The sequence below is a fragment of the Cibotium barometz genome, chromosome 24 (assembly GCF_041138505.1).
Source record: "Cibotium barometz isolate CiBa-2024 chromosome 24, ASM4113850v1, whole genome shotgun sequence".
Classification (NCBI taxonomy): Eukaryota; Viridiplantae; Streptophyta; class Polypodiopsida; order Cyatheales; family Cibotiaceae; genus Cibotium; species Cibotium barometz.
Genome location: NC_141069.1, coordinates 55,715,387 through 55,737,249, shown reverse-complemented (window position 1 = coordinate 55,737,249; position 21,863 = coordinate 55,715,387). Strand labels below are relative to the sequence as shown.

Below are 21,863 nucleotides of genomic sequence, written 5' to 3'. Positions count from 1 at the left end.
ATTCTCCATTCCACCTCGTCCTATTGGAGCAGATCATACATACTTGGCATTTTCACTAGCCGGATCACCAGTATCACCAGCCCCCCACATACCGACGCCACACACTACCATCTACTTCACACATGACATGGCAGACATATACACTGGCAGAGTAGAGGATGGACTCCTACTCATGGATCCCCTGGCATCTATGGATACCATTACAGCCCAGCTCGCATCACTCCTACACACGGCTGCATTACAGAGCTTCCCACATCGTGTACACTCAGGAGAGCCTGCGAGACCTGGGACTATGCCCCAGAACAGATGGTATGATGACGAGTGCAGAGCCCTATACTCACGACTCCGCATACAGAGAGCCTTGGGAGCCATCACAGAGCAGGAGTCGAGGAGAGAGATGAGGAGACTTACTCGCCGCAAAAGGCGGGCCTTCGCAGAGATACAGGAGCTAGAGATCTTTCATTTCTTCATGAGTAGAGATAGCCCTGTCTCATGGCGGCACTTCAGAGAGCCCCGGACCCCGACGCCTATTGCAGACCCACAGACATGGCACACATATGCAGAGGGTCTATACCATGCCCCACAGCAGCCACCTATACCTCAGCCACAGGAGCCTCGACCTACCACAGCTAGCTTCTTTACCCACTCGATGGTACAGGAAGCTATCCGCCGCCTACAGCATGGACGGGCCGCCGACCATATGGGCCTGCAGGGTGAGCATCTCATATATGCAGTAGATTCTTTAGCTCCTTTTCTTGCACACCTGTTTAACAGGGCACTAGCAGAGGGTTTGCCTGCGGAGTGGACGATGCACACCATTGTGCCGATTCACAAAACAGGGGATATGCTCGATCCGAGCAACTACAGGACGGTTATGGTTGGCCACGTGCTAGCCAAACTCTATGGTGCAGTGCTGGAGCAGGAGCTTAGCTTATATGCTGAGCGAGCAGGCTTACGCTCATCAGGGCAGGCAGGCTTCAGGAGAGCTTTCTCTACCACTGACCATGTATTCACTTTGAGATGTATGATTGATCAGGCCAGAGTGAGGAAGAGAAAGCTCTATTGCTGCTTTGTGGATTCCGCAAGGCATTTGACACAGTACCACGAGAGAGGCTCTTTCAGCGCCTGCAGTCTCTTGGCATACCAGCAGATATGACATGGGGCATCTATGCATTATATGAGCAGGTTTTTGGGCGAGTCAGATGTCCAGGAGGTATGTCCGAGACTATTGCTAGCACCATTGGTGTGAAGCAAGGATGCCCACTTTCCCCCACGCTATTTGGGTTATACATTGATGAGGTGGCTGACTTCATTACACGGGGAGGCGGAGATGGAGTGGATTTAGCAGGTACCTCAGTACATATTATGCTATATGCTGATGATATTGTATTAGTGTCTGAGTCCCCAGGTGGTCTACAGCAGCATCTACATGCACTCCATGATTTCTGCACGCAGAGGGGTCTTACTGTGAACCTTGGGAAAACCAAGGTTATGGTCTTTCATACATCGAGACAGGGCAGGAGTCAGCTGACATTCACTCTCGCAGGATGCCAGGTGGAGGTGGTGACATCATACGTGTACCTAGGGGTTACCTTCTCTGCAGCAGCCACACGCTTTACCATGGGTTCAGCAGCCAGAGCTAGATTGACACGGGGATATGCAGCATTGGCTATGCTAGAGAGACAGTGCCACCAGGCGCATTTTCAGGAGCCCCGGACGAAGGGGTGGCTATTTGACACATTAGTCACACCGGCATTGATGTATGGAGCAGCAGTATGGGCGCCAGGCCTTGCTACTCATTGGTGGACACAGATAGAGAGACCACAGGCCCTCATGATGGCACGCATGATACGCAGCAAACCGTCAGTACCTCATGACATTATCCGAGCAGAGTTTGCTGCGCCTCCTATGATGGTAGAGGCCATATTTCAGACTATATGCCTGCTAGACAGATTCAGAGAGATGCCACATGACAGATTATCATACAGAGCTTTTCAGGCATCTAGACAGTTGGCTGAGGCAGGAGACAGAGGATCATGGTATGCACAGGTCACACATTGGTTCTCACAGCATGGCCTAGACATGGATCATCTACCACCATTCCAGTATGACAGGGATGCACCACATATCCGTCTCTCTCATAGTGAGAGGAACAGAGTATTGAGACAGGATCTATGGCAGCTCTATACACGAGAGACATGGATATCGCCTACACAGCCTCTTCCACCGAAGATGCTATACTACAGAGACCACTTCATGAGTATCACTGATGATGGATTTATAGAGAGGCCTAGATACATGGAGGGCTTTTTACCACACGGCTCCCGAGTGGCTATTGGTCAGCTCAGAGTTTCATCACACCGATTGGAGATTGAGACTGGCAGAGCAGCACGGATTCCCCGAGAGGAGAGGGTATGCAGATTGTGCAGAGAGGAGGTGGAGAGTGAGGAGCATTATGTATGCAGATGCAGAGCATATACAGCCATCAGAGAGAGATATCCCATTTTATTCAGAGAGCCACATTCCCTACGCCAGATCTTTGAGACAGCAGACCAGCGCATACTGTGGAGATACATTCTAGACATACAGCGCCACAGAGAGACATTATTACAGGCTCAGACAGCTCCAGAGGGGGGCGACAGACACAGATTACTACATTTTTCCAGAGATCCATACCCCTCCCAGCCCCTACACGGCAGGGGATTACTCTCCAGAGAGCAGAGACACTTAGAGCCCGCAGGAGACAGAGGACACCTGGCTTTCGGACACCACGCCTATACCAGAGAGAGATGAGCGACTGGCTCGCTTCAGAGCACACCCAGGCATGTTCTTCAGGGAGCTGTGGACACCCCCTTCACTGATGTATACCATTTTATACCCCCAGTATGGTACAGGATGGAGCTAGCTAGGTTGCATATCATGATTGTATACTCCATGCATATAGCTTTGCATTCTCCTAGTAATAGAGCTCCATCCCCTGCACACCCAGATTCAGCTTTTTTATTCAGTACTTTTTCATTTTGTTGGGATGACAGAGGATACCCCATACAGGTACTCCGATTTGTCTCATAGGCCGAGTTCGGTCTTTTGGAAGACGTTAATAAAATCTTTCTTTCTTTCTTTCTTTTTCTCTCTCTCTCTCTCTCTCTCTCTCTCTCTCTCTCTCTCTCTCTCTCTCTCTCTCTAATCACATTAAGCACATGGTGATTTTACCATTGTAACATGTAACTCTCATGAGTCATGAGAGCTTTGAAGTTAGTTTCTTTTTGATCCCACATGCACTTTTCTTTAACCGATACCCCGAAGTGGATTGTAACCAAAGATGTATTCTGATCTGTCCTATAGGTCAGCTTTGGCCTCGACAGGACGTTAATATCTCTCTCTCTCTCTCTCTCTCTCTCTCTCTCTCTCTCTCTCTCTCTCTCTCTCTCTCGCGCCTCCCTTTCCCGCCTCCTGCCCATTTCGCCTCTTGCCCGTCGCTTCACTCTCCGCCCCCTCTCTCACTGTTCGCCCGGCGCTTCATTCTCCGCTCGCCCGTCGCCTCTTCCCCTTTCCCGTCGCTTCACTCTCTCTCTCTCTCTCTCTCTCTCTCTCTCTCTCTCTCTCTCTCTCTCTCTCTCTCTCTCTCTCTCTCTCTCTCTCTCTCTCTCTCTCTCTTCGCCCGTTGCTTCACTCTCCGCTCGCCCGTCGCCTCTTCCCCTTTCTTGTCGCTTCACTCTCTCTCTCTGTCTCCTCTGTTTTCACTCTCCGCTCGCCCGTCGCCTCTTCCCCTTTCTCATCGCTTCACTCTCTCTCTTCCCCTCTCTCGTCGCTTCACCTACAGAGGCAGATTACAGACTTCTTTCGACCAGAGATTGAGCAGTCAGGCCAGCAGGCATTGCAGCTAGCAATAGAGTACTGCCGCACCAGAGGTACACTGATTGATCGGGCTATAGAGCTGGGGCGGTCCAGGCGCCCCAAGATGAGAGGCCCATCTCGACACCGGCGGAGACTACAACAGAGGATCAGGACCATACTAGCACGGCATGGGAGACGTCCAGTCAGAGTACTCACCATGGAGGACATTGAGGATATCCGCCATCGACCGATGAGAGACATCTTTGGATAGTGATGTGTATGATGCTTACCTTTGTTGCTCGAGTTTTCCTCCCGGATGTTATCCATTAGGAGCTCCTAGTACCGTACTTTTCCTCATAGTTGTTTCAGTTTCAGTTAGTTGTTTAGCGAGTGGGCAAGAAAGACAAGAATGGAGGAGAGCTCGAAGGAGAGAGCTCTCATTTTACGCTTTCCCATCTTGGAGGCCAAGAAGGATTTCTTGGCCAAGCGCTCCGCCCTTAAGAAAACGGGCATCTTTTTAGGAGATGACCTCACCTTGGCACAGCTAGCACATATGAGGGAGTGCATGCCGGAGATTAGGGCAGCCAGAGAAAAAGGGAAGCTAGCATTTTACAGAGGAGGCAGAGTGGTGATACTAGAGAGATGCACCACCTGACGGTGCGAGACCTATGGGACCAGTCTGAGACTTGCAGTATGGAACTGCAACGGAGCATTGAGACTGGATGTGGGGGCCTTTGAGGACAGCTTCAGAGATAGGGACATCATCTTCTACTCGGAGACACATTAGGCCTAGGCAGCACATTACCGAGGAGTGGCAGGATACAGATGGGAGACGACTTGTAGACAGGAGGCCCGTTCGAAGCATGGTGGTCGCGGATCCGGAGGAGTTGCAGTTCTTTTTAGAGAGGAGCTTCAGCCACTCATCCATGTTATGCGCCGTGATGAGAGCGCGAGGTATATGTGGGTCAGAGTGAGGGCAGATGAGGGTAGACCCCTATACATTGCTATATGTTACTTTCCACCCAGCACATCTCATTATGCAGCGCCCAAGGGGCAATCTCCATATATGATTCTAGATGAGGACATATGGGAGTTCTCCAGGGAGGGAGATGTTATCATACTTGGGGACTTTAATGCTCGAACGGCTCAGTACCAGACCTCCTTCGTTGACACTTCGGAGGAGATGTTGAGAGAGATAGATGTGGAGGAGATGTGTTTGACCCGGAGATCACAGGATGAGGTGGAGTGTACAGAGTATGGGAGATACCTCTTGGAGAGGGGGACTGCACATGGGCTGGCCATTTTAAATGGCCTAGAGAGGTATCCACTTGCCAGTGGCTTTACTTGCTTTCCACACAAACATGGGGCCATCACAGTGGATTATGTTTTAGCCTCGCCAACCTTCATCCCAAGTATCCAGGATTTTGCGATTGGCCCTAGACCCATCGGAGTTACGGTGGATCATGCACTTCTCTCCTTTACGGTGGATTTCCACTACAGTACCTGCCAGGTTGGGCAGTCCTCCTATCACCCGAGATATACCTTCTGTAGAGAGATTGATGGAGTATACACTGCAGAGATCTACAACTTGTTGAGTGCAGAGGATCCACAGAGGCCATTAGCAAAGCTCACACAGATCCTGACAGAGGCTTTACATACAGCTGCAGCAACGACCTTCCCACACACGCAGCCCACAGTACGACCACGTCCTGGGAGCATGCCCCAGAATAGTTGGTATGATGATGACTGTAGGGAGCTCAGAGCCCGGCTACAGCGAGAGGTGGCCACAGGTGTTACTACATATAGACAGTCACGCATAATCTTTCGATCCCTCATTCGGCGGAAGAAGAGAGCATTCTTAGCTCGGCTGGAGAGAGACATCTATCAGTTGTTTTTGATTCAGGATTCTGGGGAGGCCTGGAGATTGCTTAGAGTGCACCCCCCGTCTCCGGCCATTACCTCTCCAGATACATGGGGCGAGTATGCAGCCTCCCTCTACACAGTACCAGAGCAACCACCACTTGCCCTTGGTCTTGTCCTTCTTCTTGGACAAACAATCTTTGGACGTATAACCTCTTTTTCCACAAGTAAAGCAGCGACTCCGACCTTTCTTTTGAACTGAGAAAAGTGCCTGGTCAAAACTATTGACTAACACCTTCAATTTACCCTATGAGACGAGAACGGACTCCTCCTCCAAAAGTAGGGAGCTAAGATCATCTGAAGACTGAGTGGATGTGACCTAGCACCGCAAAGATCGAGAAATCACATCATAGTCCAGAGGAAGCTTGGTGAGGATAAGAGCAGCCAGCTGAGAAGAGGACAAAGCAGCACCCATAGCCAGTAACTAGTCATGGATAACCTTGGCCTTCATGAGAAAAGACTGCATGGAATTGTTTTCAGGAAATAACGAACCATAGAACTGTCCTTGCAAGATAATTACCCTCATCGATGAATCTCATGCAAAGAGATCCTCCAATTTTGACCATACCTGATGAGCACTGGTGAGAGTTTGCACGGCCAGTGAGACCTCCTCTATGGTGATGGTCCACACAAGCACAGAATGCGCCTTCGAGTCCCGATTCTCCCAGTCTTGTAATTCCACAGCAAATTGATCCTCTTGATCTTGAGTCCACCTCCTAGAGTTTTGAGGATGCTCAGACTTCCTTTCAGTGCCCTGAACAATGTCCCACAAACCCTTGTGGATGAACCAGATCCGCATCTGAAGCTTCCAATGAGCATAGTTGGGTCCTTTCAATTTGTCATCCTTGTTCGTACAGGGGAGAGCCATATCCACAGCAACAAAGAACAAATCTCAGCTCTGATACCATGAAGGAGATAGCGCAGGCGGAAGCATAAACAATAATCTTATGAGAGAGTGCAAAGGAGATCGAGAGAGTTGGACAAGATTACCTTTTATATCAGCAGTAAAGCTTTACAATGGCAATAGCCAGCAACCGAGTATTGAACAATGTGCAAGGGAAGCGGGTGAATGAGTGAATAATAGGGAACTCCTTATATAGTGTAATAGAGACTTGGCCGACTACCTCTAGGACTGGCCGACTGGCCTTGGACAAATAAATAGGAGAAAATCTAAGTAAAATACCAAATAAGTAAAATCAAGTAAAATACCAAATAGGAGAAAATCAAGTAAAATACCAAATAAGTGGTTAAGCCCTAAAACGCAGAGATACACAATTCTAATAGGACCACCGTGCTGAAGCTAAGAGGAGATGTTGGAATGATCATCTCCCTTTTATTCAACATATTTATCTAATATTTTTGGGTATTTTTTCCATCTTTTATTAGGCGTTTTTCCTAGTCATGGACTTTGTCCTAAGTCATGGGTTTTTACTTTTTATGCTGGCTGACCAGCTCCTTCATGATGTATATAAGAACGGGCTTTTTGCCATTTAATTTGTTCATCATTTTCGCTAAGCGTTGGATCATTGTTGGGCTGCTCCAATTCTCTCCTCTGCTTCTGTTTGCTACTTTCAACTATTCTCTCAAGAAGAGAGTCGACGAAAGCAGTTGTGTTGGAGAAGTGCACCCACACGGGCACACCTTCCACCCATTGCCTATGCACGTCACCTACAAATTTCACCATGGACATCACAACTTTTTCGCTTCTCGCATCTTGCATCACGCATCACGTACAAACACATGCACCTGCAACTAACCTCGTTGACACCAACCCTACAGGTACATATCTAGATGGAGGGACCATGGCAGGCACAAGCCTAGCCCATGATATGACCCATCGCCTAGAGAACACTCGACTTTGCAGGTACCTCCCTCCAACTTTCATGCCTATATCCTCTGCTTCAACTCCAATTCACTACCTACAAAACCTCGCCCTGGCCGCCCCAATGTATTCGTCAACCAAAGACTCAATCTCTCGGCATCACTCTATGAGATCTCGGCATAATACCATGTTGCGCCAAGACATCGTGGACCTCCATCTACCCATGCCAATCATTTCCATGGAGTCTTGGCACTCATTCCGCCAAACATAGGGTGCGGACCGTGAAACGAGACCCAAGCAGGGGTCACCCCTGCTTGGGTCTCGTTTCAGTGGTATCAGAGCACGGATCTTCCTTTTTCTACATTGGGAGACGATCCAAAGGCTTCCTGACCACTCTCCATTAGTGACTTTACTCTTATTATGGCTAGCCAAGCAAGTAGCAAGGAAGTGCCAAATTCAAAGGGGCACTCCAGTGGAACACAAGCAAGTGGAAGGATGCCTTATGCCCGTGATCATGTATGGTTGGGACAGCCGTCCCGTGGCAAGGAGAAAATGCAGGAGCAAGAGCAAGAGCCAAGTGCCATGAATGCTGAAATTCAGCGTATGCGAGAGCTTCTCCATGCCAGGGAGATGGAGTTGGCCAGCCTTCGTGAGGACCCACACATTCAACAAGTGCTAGATGCAAAGAAAAAGGAGGCAACCGTCTTTCAAGACTTTGAAGCTTTGGCTCGTGGATCAGGGCTGAAACCTCGTGAGCTAGCTCTTTCATTCTTAGGACCCACACATTCAACAAGTGCTAGATGCAAAGAAAAAGGAGGCAACCGTCTTTCAAGACTTTGAAGCTTTGGCTCGTGGATCAGGGCTGAAACCTCGTGAGCTAGCTCTTTCATTCTTAGTGGACAAGGGTGATGTATTGCAGGGCCAGGATGGGGAGCTTGTTATAAAGAGATCTCCATTGGTGAACATGCCTGGGATAGCCTCTCCAAAGCTGAAATCTGCTGTCCACAAAGAGGAGCCTTCCATTACATCCCGACGTGATTCTACCTTACATGGGAGGCATAGCCATGCCTATGAAGGTAACATTACTTCTAGAGATGATCGTTACAAGCCTCATTCTTCATCTTTGCAGGTTTCTCATGGGCTTAGAGAGCACCGACATCCCCGTACTACTACTTTACCTGTTGAACTCTCCCGTGAAGAGCCATTTCTTCATGCTCCCATCTCCACACCCTCTCCGGATTATCCTTATGCTGCAAGAGATAGTGGTGGGGCTACACACATGCATGCAGGTACAGCACATGGTTCACGTCCACCTATGCCACCTATGTATGCAGGAGCATCTATGGATGCCAGGGCTGATCCACATGAACGTGGAATCAAGAGGAAGCATGGGGATTATGAGCATCATGTTCATAAGCAAAAGGAATTCAAAGCCGGGGACAAATCCGTCAAGTTCGAGACATATCATGGTGAGTTTGATGCTTCCAAGGCTATGTCATTTGTTTCCCAGTTTGACATTGCTTTTAGTGATGAGGATTTTTCAGAAAAGTCCAAGGTGAGGCATGCCAGCATGTTCTTGGAGGGCACGGCCGCTCATTGGTGGCTTGCAGAAAAGCTCTCAGGCACTCCCGTGGACACTTGGGCTGAATTCAAAACTAGATTCTATGCCCAATTCTTACCCCCTAATGCCAAGAAGAACATCCGCAAGAAGTGGGATTGGGTTAAGCAGAATGAAGGTGAGTCAGTTCATGCTTATGTATCCAAGTTTTGGAAAACACTCTTGGAAGTTTCCCCTATTATGCAGGTAAATGATGAGGAACGCAAGCGAAAGTTTGAATCGGGACTCCAACCGGTTTACCAATCGGGCTTGGAGTTGTACCCAAACCACACTCTTCAACAGCTCATTTCAGCTGCTTTGGCCACCGAGCAATTGGAGCAAAAGCTGAAGCAAAACTATAGAGATGGACATGCTCAAAAGGGGAAGGACAAGGCTCTTCCAAATCTGCATAAGGGTGGACAGCCACCTAAAAGGGACTCCAATGAAGTTAAGGGAGCTCCAAAAGCTGAAAGTACCTCAGAGAAGAAGCGTCCCAACAAAAGGCCTAACTATGGACTTACTCCGGAACAAAGGGTGCAATATATACGTGACGGTAAGTGCTTTTCTTGTGGTAGCAAAGATCACATGGTCCGGCAATGCCCAAAGAAAGCAGGCAAAGAGGATGCAAAGGAAACCAAGGTTAATGTGCATATGGTGCCCGATGTACAAGGGGGGACAGCCCATGATGCTTTGGATAGGATGGTATGCAAGGCATGGGGACAGCTCAAAGATCAGCCCGCATTATTTATGTTTGATGATTGTGCCACGGACAACTTCATATCATTGGAAATGGCTACGGCATTGGGCATTAGTGTGGGTGACATAGGACCGGAGATTGAGGCCGGAAGCGCATTTGTTGGCAAGAAAGTCAAGGTCACACCTCTTATTGGCAAGCTTCGCATGCATATTCAGGGATATTTGGACCATGAGAACTTCCTCATTGCACCATTAAATGGGTGTGACGTATTGCTTGGAAAGCCTTGGCACTCCCGTCTTGATCCTCGCAAGGCTTACAAGACCAACCGGATCACATTTATGCATAGGGGCAAAGAGCATGTTATTGATGCCGGTGTGGAAGGGAATTCTATCCCTATTGTATCCCACATACAAATAAATAAAGCCATGAGAAAGGGTCTTTGCTCGTACATGATTTTTGTTCGTGATAGAGTAGACCATGTTGACACTTCCAGGGGAGCTACCACCACCACGGCCGGAGGATCATCGTATACACCTTGTGCCTGGCAGTTCTCCACCAAATAGGCCGGCATACCGTGTGAGTGCATCACAGCAGGAGGAGATCATGAAGCAGGTCAATGAGCTCATGCAAAAAGGTTTGATCCACCCTAGCTCTTCACCGTATTGCTCTCCCGTACTTCTAGTGCAGAAGAAGGATCTCTCTTATCGTATGTATGTGGATTATCGGGCTCTAAATAAGCTAACCATCAAGAATAGGTTTCCTATTCCTCGCATTGATGATATTTTGGATAGATTGGATGGCTCGGCATATTTCAGCCGGATTGATTTGAAGAGTGGATATCATCAAGTACGGGTAGTACCAGAGGATGTGCATAAGACCGCTTTCAGGACAGCATTTGGTTTGTATGAGTATCTTGTTATGCCTTTCGGTCTTACAAATGCTCCTGCCACTTTTAATCGTATGATGGACAGGATTTTTAGAGATCATCGATCTTTCACTGGAGTTTTCTTCGATGACATCTTGGTTTATTCCAAGAGTGAAGAAGAGCACAGAAAGCATTTGGCCATAGTCTTTGAAGAACTCCGAAAGCATAGACTTCACATCAATGCTAAGAAGAGTGAGTTCTTCCTCTCCGAAATTCATTATCTTGGGCATATTGTTTCTCAAGATGGCATACGAATGGATCCCGCCAAGATTGAGGCTATCAAGAATTGGCCTGAACTCAAGTCAGTCCATGAGGTTCGTAGTTTTCTTGGGTTATGCTCATACTATAGACGGTTCATATGGCATTTTGCTTTGATTGCTGCCCCTCTTCATCAGTTGACAAAGAAGAAAGTTCCCTTTCAGTGGACTTCATTGGAAAGCAAAGCTTTCTATTCTCTAAAGGATGCAATCATATCTGGGCCCGTGTTGATCATTCCTGACTTGCACAAGCCATTCTTTGTGGAATGTGATGCATGTGGAGATTGTTTAGGTGCTGTCCTAAACCAGGAAGGACACCCCGTGGCTTTTGAGAGCCGCCGTTTGCGTGATACAGAGCTTTCTTTGGGAATCTATGAGAAGGAGCTATTGGCAGTGGTTCATGCATTGACCATATGGAAGCACTATCTTCTGGGTGCAGAGTTTATGGTGAAGACCGACAACCAAAGCTTACGGTATTTTCTCACACAAACTAAGCTCTCAGAGAAGCATATGCGGATGGCAAATTTCCTCTCTATGTTTCATTTTCAGATTGTGCATACACCGGGAAAGAAGAATGTGGTGGCCGATGCATTGTCTCGAAGGCCGTATGTAGCTTCTATCTCTATTGCCTCTCATGGAGACTTGTCGCCTATGCAGAATAAGTACCATATAGATGCTGATTTTTCAGATTTATGGGCTGATTTGGTGGCTGGTCATACTCATGCATCATATGTGATCAAAGATGGGTATCTCCTTAAAGATAATTGCCTTTGTGTGCTCACAGATTTGAGGCAAAAAGTGTTGGAAGAATGCCATGCTCCACCGTATGCAGGACATATAGGTATTCTACCTACTACTCATATGGTTGAACGCTACTTCTTTTGGCCAGGGATGAGGAAGGACATTGAGGCTTATGTACGTGCTTGCCTTACTTGCCAAAAGGTCAAGTTTGATCGTCAGAAGTCTCCTGGATTGCTTCTACCATTGCCTATTCCCTCGCAGCCATGGGAGAGTATAGCTATGGATTTCATCATGGATTTGCCTCGCACTCAGCAAGGTAATGATGCTATATGGACTATCGTTGACCGGTTTAGCAAGCAAGCTCATTTCTTGCCGGTCAAGAAGACGATCAAGGCAGATCATATGGCAAAAGTTTTCTTATCACAGGTATTCAAGCATCATGGTATGCCTAAATCTATTGTGGGTGACCGTGATCCTCGAACTACCAGTCTCTTCTGGAGAGCACTTTTTGACAATATGGGCACAAAGCTGAATTTTTCATCCGCTTTTCATCCTCAATCCGATGGTCAAAGTGAAGCAGCAAATTCAGCCGTATTGGACCTTCTCAAATGCTATGTGGCTGATCAAAAGACTTTGTGGGAAAAGTATTTGCCACTTGTCGAGTTTGCATACAATAAAATGGTGCATGCTTCTACTGGGAAGGCTCCCTTTGAGATAGTTTATGGCAAAGTGGTATTGCCTCCCATCCTACGTACTAAGGATGAGATTTTTGTTGCTGATGATTTTGTCAGGGACTTGGATGTTGCCTTTGCACAGGTTCGGACAGCCATAGCCCGTTCTCAAGAGAAGCATAAGAAGGCTGCAGACAAGCATAGAAAGCATTTGGATGTCAAGGTAAATGATTGGGTATTGCTGAAATTCAAAAAAGCTAGACTCCGTAAGAGATCTGGTAAGGAGGGGATGTTTCCCAAGCTCTCATCCAGGTATTATGGGCCTTTCAAGGTCATTGAGCAGATCAATGAAGTTGCTTTTCGTTTAGCATTGCCATCCCATTGGAAGATACATAATGCTTTCCATGTTAGCCTCTTACGAAAGTATGTGGGTCCGGAACCAAGTCTTCCTATCATTGAGGATCCACCAGAAGTGGATGAGTTGGAAGAGATTTTGCAACCAGAGCAGATTGTGTTCCATAAAGAGCGTAAGCTACCTGCATGCAAGCTTGTGAGACGCTATTTGGTGAAGTTCAAGAACTATCTCCCCATTGATGCTAAGTGGGTTGATGAGGACTACTTCAAAGATTATCCGCAGCTTCTCCATGACTATTTGGAAGCTTTTCAGTTGCGGACAACTGTTTAGAAGACAGGGACGATGTCACCATTGAGCTATCTAATGGTCCTCTTATCTTCTTGTGTGAGCTTTGGGCTCTGGATGAGCATACGCCGTAGTGGTGCTCCATCGCTAGGACTGGCACGGCGTGATTCGTAGTGCCAGGGGACGGGTGGATTGCACACGGTGTATGTTTCTGGATTACCACCGCTAGGACTGGCACGGCATGATCCGTAGTGCCAGGGACGGGTGGATTGTACACTGTGTGTGTACCTGGAATTGACTTTCCGGTGGGCCTGCTTGTGCCCGGAAATGTCAAGTATTGTGCAAGTACATGAACGGAGATTATCCTTTAACAATGTTGCATTGTGCACTCATGTTTGCCTGCCTTTGAAATGTTTTCGCGTGAACTGGTTTCGTTTGCATGCCTGACATGTGTGTCTAGCTCAGGGGTCGGGGACGCCCTCCCGTGAGCCGTGGAATGCCTTGTCTTCTGACAGGTTTTGTGGCGTGTGAACAAGTGGGAAATCCTTATTTTAATAAGAGTTTTAAGTTATAAGCCTTATAACTTACAGGTTTCATACTTCATTAAAAGTAGGTGGACACTTTATAAGTGTGGGCACCCTCTTTTGGCCTGGGCACCCTTTTATAGCATGTGGGGTGGGGGTTGGCCACCTACCCCACCTACCACACCCAATCCTTTGCATGGGAAGAAGGCGCCTCACTTCCAGCCCTCTCCCTTGCATTCGTGAGGAGGAAAAACAGGACTGCTTGCTGGGATTTTGATAAAACAGGCCGTACAGCAGCTGGAGCACTCATTATTCTCATGAAACAGGTCGTACAGCTCCTATTCCAACTATTGTTTGAGGACTGAACCACACAGCAGGTACAGCAGGTATATTATCCTCATTTCTTGCTGATTCTGGTCGTACAGTAGGTACAGCAGGTATAGGAAGTACAATATCATCATTACCTGTTGATTCTGGCCGTACAGCATCTTTGTAACCCTTTTCCCATGGACTGAATGGTACAGCTTCTCTCTTTTCACTTCCACACGTGGATTCAGGTCTGGACAGCTCTCTTTTTCTCTCACGTGTGTACTCAAAACAGCTAGCAGGTGCCCTCTTCACTTCCCCGTGTGATTCAGGTCAGTACAAGCATTCACGTGTGATTCAGACCAGCAACAGGTCTCTTCACTCCCACGTGTGATTCAGGTCAGGCCAGTGGGGTTCTCCGCGTGGATTTAGGTCATACGCATTCCCTACAAGTGGCCCAAGTTGTTTCACTCTTCCTACTGGCTGTACGGTGGCTCCAGAAGATTTTCATCGCGAAGAACGAGCAATTCTCCCGTTCTCCTATGTCTGGACTCCTCCTCCATTCACCAAGTCAACTCCGTGAGGGTGCCCCATCGCTAGGACTAGCACGGCGTGATCCGTAGTGCCAGGGACGGGTGGATTGCACGCGGAGTGTGACTCTGGACGGTGCTATGGATGGGGCAGCCCTTGGTGACTGCAGACTCGGCAACAACAAACATATTCGGGTTTGATACTTTGTTTTCATTGTGCATTGTTTATTGGAAATCTGGCCTTGGGCCCGTGTACTTGTAACAAATTCTCCCAAGTAATAATATCATTCCTTGGGGGGGGGGCCGGCCGTTCCGGCCTCAGTGTGGTGTCATCTATCTATGCTCAGAGTTGTTAATTACTTTTTGCTATTTTGTCTTGTGCTATTGTCTTTTAAGAGTGTATATTAAAGTGCTAATTGGAGGAGTGAGTCCAGGAAGGGGTGACCCCTGCTTGGGTCTCGTTTCAGACCGCTTCTACCAACTACCTCATGTTGAAGGGTCCACACTACTTCCACAGCCAACGGAGGCCCGGCATAAAGCACCTCTACATCGCCTATCACTTCCCATGCTGCCTCGACAAGCTGCCTTGCCATCACGGCCATGGCGTATCCTAGACCATTCACACCATCCACTTCTCGGCAACAACTTCACCACCGACTTCAGTGACGCAAGGACACGGCCACTATTAGGAAGAAGAGTATGTCCATTGGTTAACATGGTTTCGCCCGACCAACCTACCGTAAGGCGCTTTGCCATCTCACCCGCACGAACAAGCACTTATCTTTTGTAAGATGGCGTTGAAACATATAAAGCAGCCTTACATGCACTTAATGTCAAATAGGGAAAGTCTACACACTTCGTGTACATAGTTACTTAAGACTTGTAATAGAGGCTGGACCATTTTTAAGTTTCATCGGCCTAGTAGTTACTTGTATATAAGCCCTTTTTAACAATAAGCAATACACAATCATTCCCATGCTTGATATTTTGGAGAGTGGTATACCATCTATTGGGGACTGATGCTCCTCTTATGTTCCATGTCCTGGTATTCCATGAGTTTCCATGGTCAGTTTTGTATCACTCCAGTGAGATGGCTATGTTTTGTTTCTATTTTATTTTCCATTTCATGATGAGATATGCCATGGACATTAGTGTATCACTTTGGTCTCATAGGCCCATTGGATCTTTAGTAGACACTTAATATATCTTTCTTTCTTTTCCTCCTCCTCTCTTCTTGCTTGCTATTGTGTTCTGACTTGCTTGATGGATGCTTGTTTGGACAGGTGTGATTGTAGGTTTCTCTCTTGCATTAGCTTCTTCCCCGTCTTTTGTGAAAGAACCATTGTGAAGGACAATCTCTTCTTGCCTCCATCTAAGCATTGACAGCTCTCCCTTCACTACTTTAGCAAGGAGCATTCCGGTGTGACAACGGAGTGAGGACACGATGGACGAGCTAGCACACCCACACAGAAAGTTGCAGATTGCAGCTCTAAGGCAAGACCCCAATGACACATGCTTCGGCAAGGCTAAGGTAAGCTCTTGACTTGAACATACATACTTAAATTACTCCATGAACATCAATCACACATATGCCTTACACTTTATTGTGTTACCCATGTAGCTTGGACAAACCATGTGACTGGCAGTTTCCATGTATCTAGTCTACGCATCTTTCTGTCACAACCACCTTAAGATATGATTCAAGTTGGTCATTCAACAAAAAAATGCCAATCTCTCAAGCAAAGCCAATTTTCTACATTGTATGTCAGTGGACTGCCATGACCAATACACCCTCTTAGTCTTCTAAAAAAGGGCATTAGTGAACAAACAGATGGGCACGAGTCTCTTCTTTTGGATATCTGGACCTGCAAACAAACCTCAAGAAAAACATGTTGCATTATAAAATTCAAAGCAGGCACTTTAAAGAAATGAATGTTCCAAGATCTTATTTAAGGTTCCACCCAAGATAAATGTTGTAATTGTCAGTCATAGTCACTTACCACATGCCATCATGTAATTGCAGATTATATGCCACGTCTACAATCATGGCGTGTCCATACTATCCTTTGGCTAATCGAGCTGTAGCTTCTTCTCCAATGTCCATTAGGCTTGTAGAAACCATAATGCTGCATGCAGATCTTCTAAGGAGAAAGCTGATCACCAAAAGCTTTATAAAAAGAACAAGACGCTACCCTTTAATGAATGATTACAATAGTTTCAAGGAAGGAAGTACCTGCTTTACCTGGTGTTCTGTTTGTCCCGGCCCAGTTTTTCCTCCCTTTGGGACCCCTCACCAGATTGCTGATTATCATTCTGCACTGCAGACCTTTCGGAGCTGCAAAGGTATGTGTTCTTTGCTCCAGGGTGAAACATTAATTCCTTAGACATATTCTCCCTCTGTAATTCCTCGCCCTTGTAGAACATACTAATAACACTACATCTCTGGAAAATACTCAAAGCATGCAGCAATAGCACTGCCCCTCAATCACTATGGAGAGCTTTGTACTTGGGCATCGAGCATCATCATGCCATGTCTTGAACACATTTAAATAAATGTACGGACGATCCCCTCTTCTTCATGCGGTTTCCTGTCTGCAATAATACATCTGTTGAACCCAACACTGATAATGCATAACGATCTAACGAGATGTCCATACACCTGTCTTTCAACTTGCTTAATACCTTTGCAGAATCATCCATCCGCCCAGCTGCACCATAGATATTCGAAAGTATTACATAAGAAGCAGGGTTCGCGGGTTCAAGCTGAAAAACTTGCTCGGCAGCACATTCACCACGTTCAACATCAACCAGAACTTTACATGCACTGAGTAAGCATGTCCAAGACACAACAGTGGTGGGAAATGGCATGCCTTTGATTAGGTTCTCTGCCTCTTCCAACCTTCCAGCTCTTGCAAAAAGGTCAACTAAACAGTCGTAGTGATCTACAACAGGTACAATCCCATAAGAAGATTTCATGAACAAAAAGTATTGATAAGCGTCGTCTACTAGGCCATCATGACTACATGCAGACAGAACATTAACAAATGTGATCTCATTTGGTCTGATTCCTTCATGTTGCATTCTATTGAAAAGTTGAAGCGCAACTTTGCCCTTCCCTTGTTGAGCATATGCTGCAACCATAACAGTCCATGTGACTGTGTCCCGATGCCGCATCTTGTCAAACATCATCTGTGCATCCTCTAGGCTGCCACATTTTCCATACAAGTTGACAAGAGCATTTCCAACAATAATATCAGCCTCAGTTTCAGTGCCCATGATAGAAGCATGTATCTGCTTGCCTTCAGGTAGCGCTGCCCAGTTGGCACATGCAGAAATAATGCTTGCATAAGTAACAGCATCACAATGTTGTATTTTCTCGAAGATCCTCAATGCATCCTGCAGGCAACCACACCTGCAATACATGTTAAGAAGAGCATTTGCAACAACAACGTTGGAGTCAGATCCACTTTCTACAATGAGTCTATGAATATGTTTGCCTTCAGCTAAGGTTGTTGGACCGATGCAAGCAGAAAGGATGCTAATGAAAGTGACCTTATCTGGCCGGAACCCTTCTTCATGCATGTGCTCAAACAACTCAAAAGCCTCATTACATTTTCCATGCTGGCAATGTGCAGTAATCAGTGCAGTCCAAGAGATCACATCGTGTTCATGCATGTTCTCAAACACAGTCCACGAATCCTTTAAGCTACCACATCTAACATACATATTAACAAGAGCTGTTCCCACTGCAATGTCAGACTCCAGACTAGCTCCTGCAATGCAAGCATGCATCCGTTTGGCTCCAGTAAGGGCCGCCACGTTTTTATAAGCATCAAGAATGCTGATAAAGCTGATCTTGTCTAGTAACAATCCTTGCAACTGCATTTGTTCAAACAGATGGAAGGCTTTTGTGCCCTCTTCATTTTGGGCGAATGCTGCAATCATGGCATTCCATAAAACTATACTTTCCTTAGGAAAGTTGTCGAATATCCTCCAAGCATTTTTCAAGCTCCCACACTTGCTGTACATGTAAACAAGAGCACTCCCTGTAACATCATCTGACTCTAGAGTGGTACCTGAGATGCAAGTCTCAATCTCTTCAATTTCAAACTCGTTGGCACATGCTTTAACAATGCTTAGAAGAGTATATTTGTCTGGCTTTAGCCCTTCTTGCTGCATTTTCTTAAAAAGTTGAATTGCATTATGACCCTGACCATTCTGGGCATATGCTGCAATCATGGTATTCCATGAGAACGCATTCCGTTCTGGCATTTTATCAAACATCATCCGAGCATCCTCTGGGCTTCCACACCTACCGTACATGTTGACCAGAGCCGTTCCTATGACAAGGTCTGACTCAAATCCATTGCGAGCAATACAGGCATGCATGTTCTTGCCTTCTATAAAGGCTTCCTCACCAGAGAATGCTTCCAAAATGCAGAGAAAACTGACCTTGTCTGGATTCACTCCTTCCCTCTGCATTTGCTCAAAAAGCTGAAGGGCTTTCTTGCTTTGCCCATCCTGGGCATAGGCTCCTATCATAGTATTCCATGAGACTATGTCATGCTTGTGGAATCTGTCGAACATGCTCCGGGTATCGTCTGGGTTGCCACACTTGCTGTACATATTCAAAATGGCAGTAGCCACAACAAGGTCTGCATCCAGCCCTATTTCATTGGCAATAGCATGCATCCGCTTGCCTTCGAGCAGGGCCCCCTCACTGGAACATGATGAAAATACATTCACAAAGGTGGCATTGTCCGCCATTGTTCCTTCCTGTCCCATTTGAACAAATATTTCAAGGGCAGCCATTTTAGATCGCTCACTTTGTGCATATATTGCAATCATGGCATTCCATGATATCGTATCACGGTCCTGTAATTTGTCAAACACGTTGCGTGCATCCGTCAGGTTTCCACATTTTCCATACATGTTGATGAGGGCAGTACCCACAATAACATCTTTCTGGAACAGACCTCCAGCAATGTGGGAGTGCACAATTCTCCCTTCAGAAAGGGCTCCTTCAACGGTGCAGGCAGAAAGAATGCTCACCAGCACTACTTTGTCTGGCATGATCCCTTCCTTCCGCATAAGTTCAAAAAACTGGATGGCGTCCTTGAAAAAACCATGTCTAGCATGTGCTCTAATGATGGAGTTCCAAGAGAAGCGATCACGGGTATGTTGTGCAGAAAACAGCATGCGTGCGTCATGAAGGGCTAGACAGTTGCCGTACATGTGGAGTAAGAGGTTTCCTATGAATGAGTTGCGCTCAAGTGCAAGTCTGATAATGTGGTCGTGGAGAAGCTTCCCTGACGATAGAGCTCTTGCTTCAATGCAAGAACGTAAGAGGGAGGAGTATGTGGCAATGTCCCTATGCACACCACTGGTCTCTGTAATCTCAGAGTACTTGCAGTCGGTGCGGTGACTTCGTAGAACGCACGACCTTGTGAAACTGATCCTCCTTAACCCGGCCGCTGAGTAGGTCAGCATTAACAACGAAAGCATTGTCTGCATCTGATGCCATCTCATAACGAGCGATGTTGGTATCACATTCACACATTTGAGGCATGGGACTCCACAGGCCAAGATGCACAAAGTCTGTGCTTTTATGACTCTTTATTTTTGCAAGGAAGGTACCTTGTTTTCTTCTCCTTTTTTTTGGAACAACAATATGCAACCAAAATCTTTTCCTGCATTTAATTAAATAAAAACCCAGCACAATATATATTTATAATAATATCTACAAACTTTTACCTTTATACAAAGCATTTCCAATCCTTCTAGTCCCACCCCCTATTAAAGCAAATCCTATTTCTCATCTTCAGAGACAAAAGAGGACCTCCCCCAAGAAATATGAAACCCCAACTTCATATGCATGCAATCAAGAGCACTTCAAAAGTAAAGCCTTTGGGAGTCTTCTCTTCAAAATAGTAAACCCTTTGGGGGTCTTCTCTTCAAAATACTCTCCCTTTGGCCCTGTCAATTGGTTGATTTTCTTTCATGTACCACCTTTTGGATCTTGGGCCTAACTTTGGGCGTTTGGCTCTGACATCTTTCCAAGAGTATACATGCCAATCAAACAGCATTAGGGAGCCCTAGTATGTATTAACATTTCATCCTAAAGGCCAAAATCACCTAATCCTTGCCTTACTACCTCAGCATATATAGAATAATTCATTTTATTAACATAGTAGACAGACCAGTAAAAATGCACACATTTGAACATTAGCTCTGTCATTTCTACCCCCTAAGCAGTCCCTTTATTGAATATCAACGAATTCCTAGACCCCCAGATCTCCCATTAACAACAGTATCTTATAATGCAAAGTATTAAATATACTTCCTCGGCCTCCTTGACTATTCTTCCCAATAACCAGTCCCCCTAATATCCCTTCAACCCCAAGTTGCCTTCTACCCAATTACCTATTTTCCTCAGAGCCCCCTTATTGCAAGACAATCCTAGAGGGCATGCTTTTCCTCTTCAATTGCAGATTTACATCTAGGACATATCCCTATACAATGAAGTTTCTTTGAAGTAGTTTGCAACTTAAAGGTAAAGCTAGCAAGCAAATCCTCCAAAGGAAGGTTTGTGCTTTCACTGGAATCAATGAGCCCCAGATCAGATTCCACCTCTTCTTCCAAGTGTTCAAGCACCAATTGACTTTCCAGATCTTATTGCAATATTTCACATTCACTTCACTTTTGCTTATCTCCTCATATAATGCTTTGGTAATAATTATGTCTAATCTGATCCCATTGAACCAGGTCCAATCAAGGAGGCTTCATTGAAGGCTGTGGAATACCAACAATTCTCAATCTCCTCTAACACAGAGTTCATCATCTGCACCTCCCTTTGTCCAAATCTGAATGCCCTCTCAACCTGATGTACCTCCTTCCAGCCTACCTGAGAAAAATCCCCAAGGTCACATAAACTCCTTAATCCTCTATTATTCAATCTCCTAGAGACTCTTGTGTCCAGATAAGCCAGAGGGGACTTAAATTTATGGTCCACCAGATATTCAGATTTAAGAGGGAATTTCCAGACACTCTGGTGCATCCATTCCAGTTGATCAGGCTCAATATTTCTTTCCAATTTAAGCATACAAATTTACAAAAGGAACTAACCATTTTCAAAGGGGCAAATGAAAATCTCCTTCTAGTCGAACCCAGTCCACTTACCTTTTAGTTGTACATATGTATCCTCTATAAGCTCTCTGAGCATCTTAGTCCAGAGCCTTTTTTGAAGCAAAAATATGGGGAGACTAATCATCATTCTAGCCTTGGCATGAGAGGGAAGATGCAATATGCGCAAGCCTCCCAAACTCTTTGGCAAGGCAATTTAGTCCCAAACCAGCCAAGCAAAAGCCTTCTTACCATTAATTGCCATTCCTTCATA

At 46.2% G+C, this 21,863-nt stretch overlaps 1 protein-coding gene across 12 annotated transcripts in view; it reads right to left on the bottom strand.

The window, feature by feature from the left end:
- Nucleotides 1-20,138, bottom strand: part of LOC147625468 (pentatricopeptide repeat-containing protein At5g39350-like) — an 87,070-nt gene extending 66,932 nt beyond the window's left edge. For 6 of the 12 annotated variants that reach the window (XM_086818805.1, XM_086818809.1, XM_086818803.1 and 3 more), the window contains exons 1-2: nucleotides 16,701-20,102; nucleotides 16,468-16,605 (exon numbers count right to left, since the gene is read on the bottom strand). In XM_086818805.1, the coding sequence (XP_086674931.1) occupies nucleotides 16,991-19,996 (3,006 nt within the window). In that variant the 5' untranslated portion in view covers nucleotides 19,997-20,102 and the 3' untranslated portion in view covers nucleotides 16,468-16,605; nucleotides 16,701-16,990. Of the gene's footprint in view, nucleotides 1-15,691; nucleotides 16,333-16,467; nucleotides 16,621-16,700 lie in introns of those variants that run through there. The other 6 variants (XM_086818810.1, XM_086818804.1, XM_086818814.1 and 3 more) reach the window with 6 other exon arrangements.
- Between the last annotated feature and the right edge of the window lie 1,725 nt (nucleotides 20,139-21,863).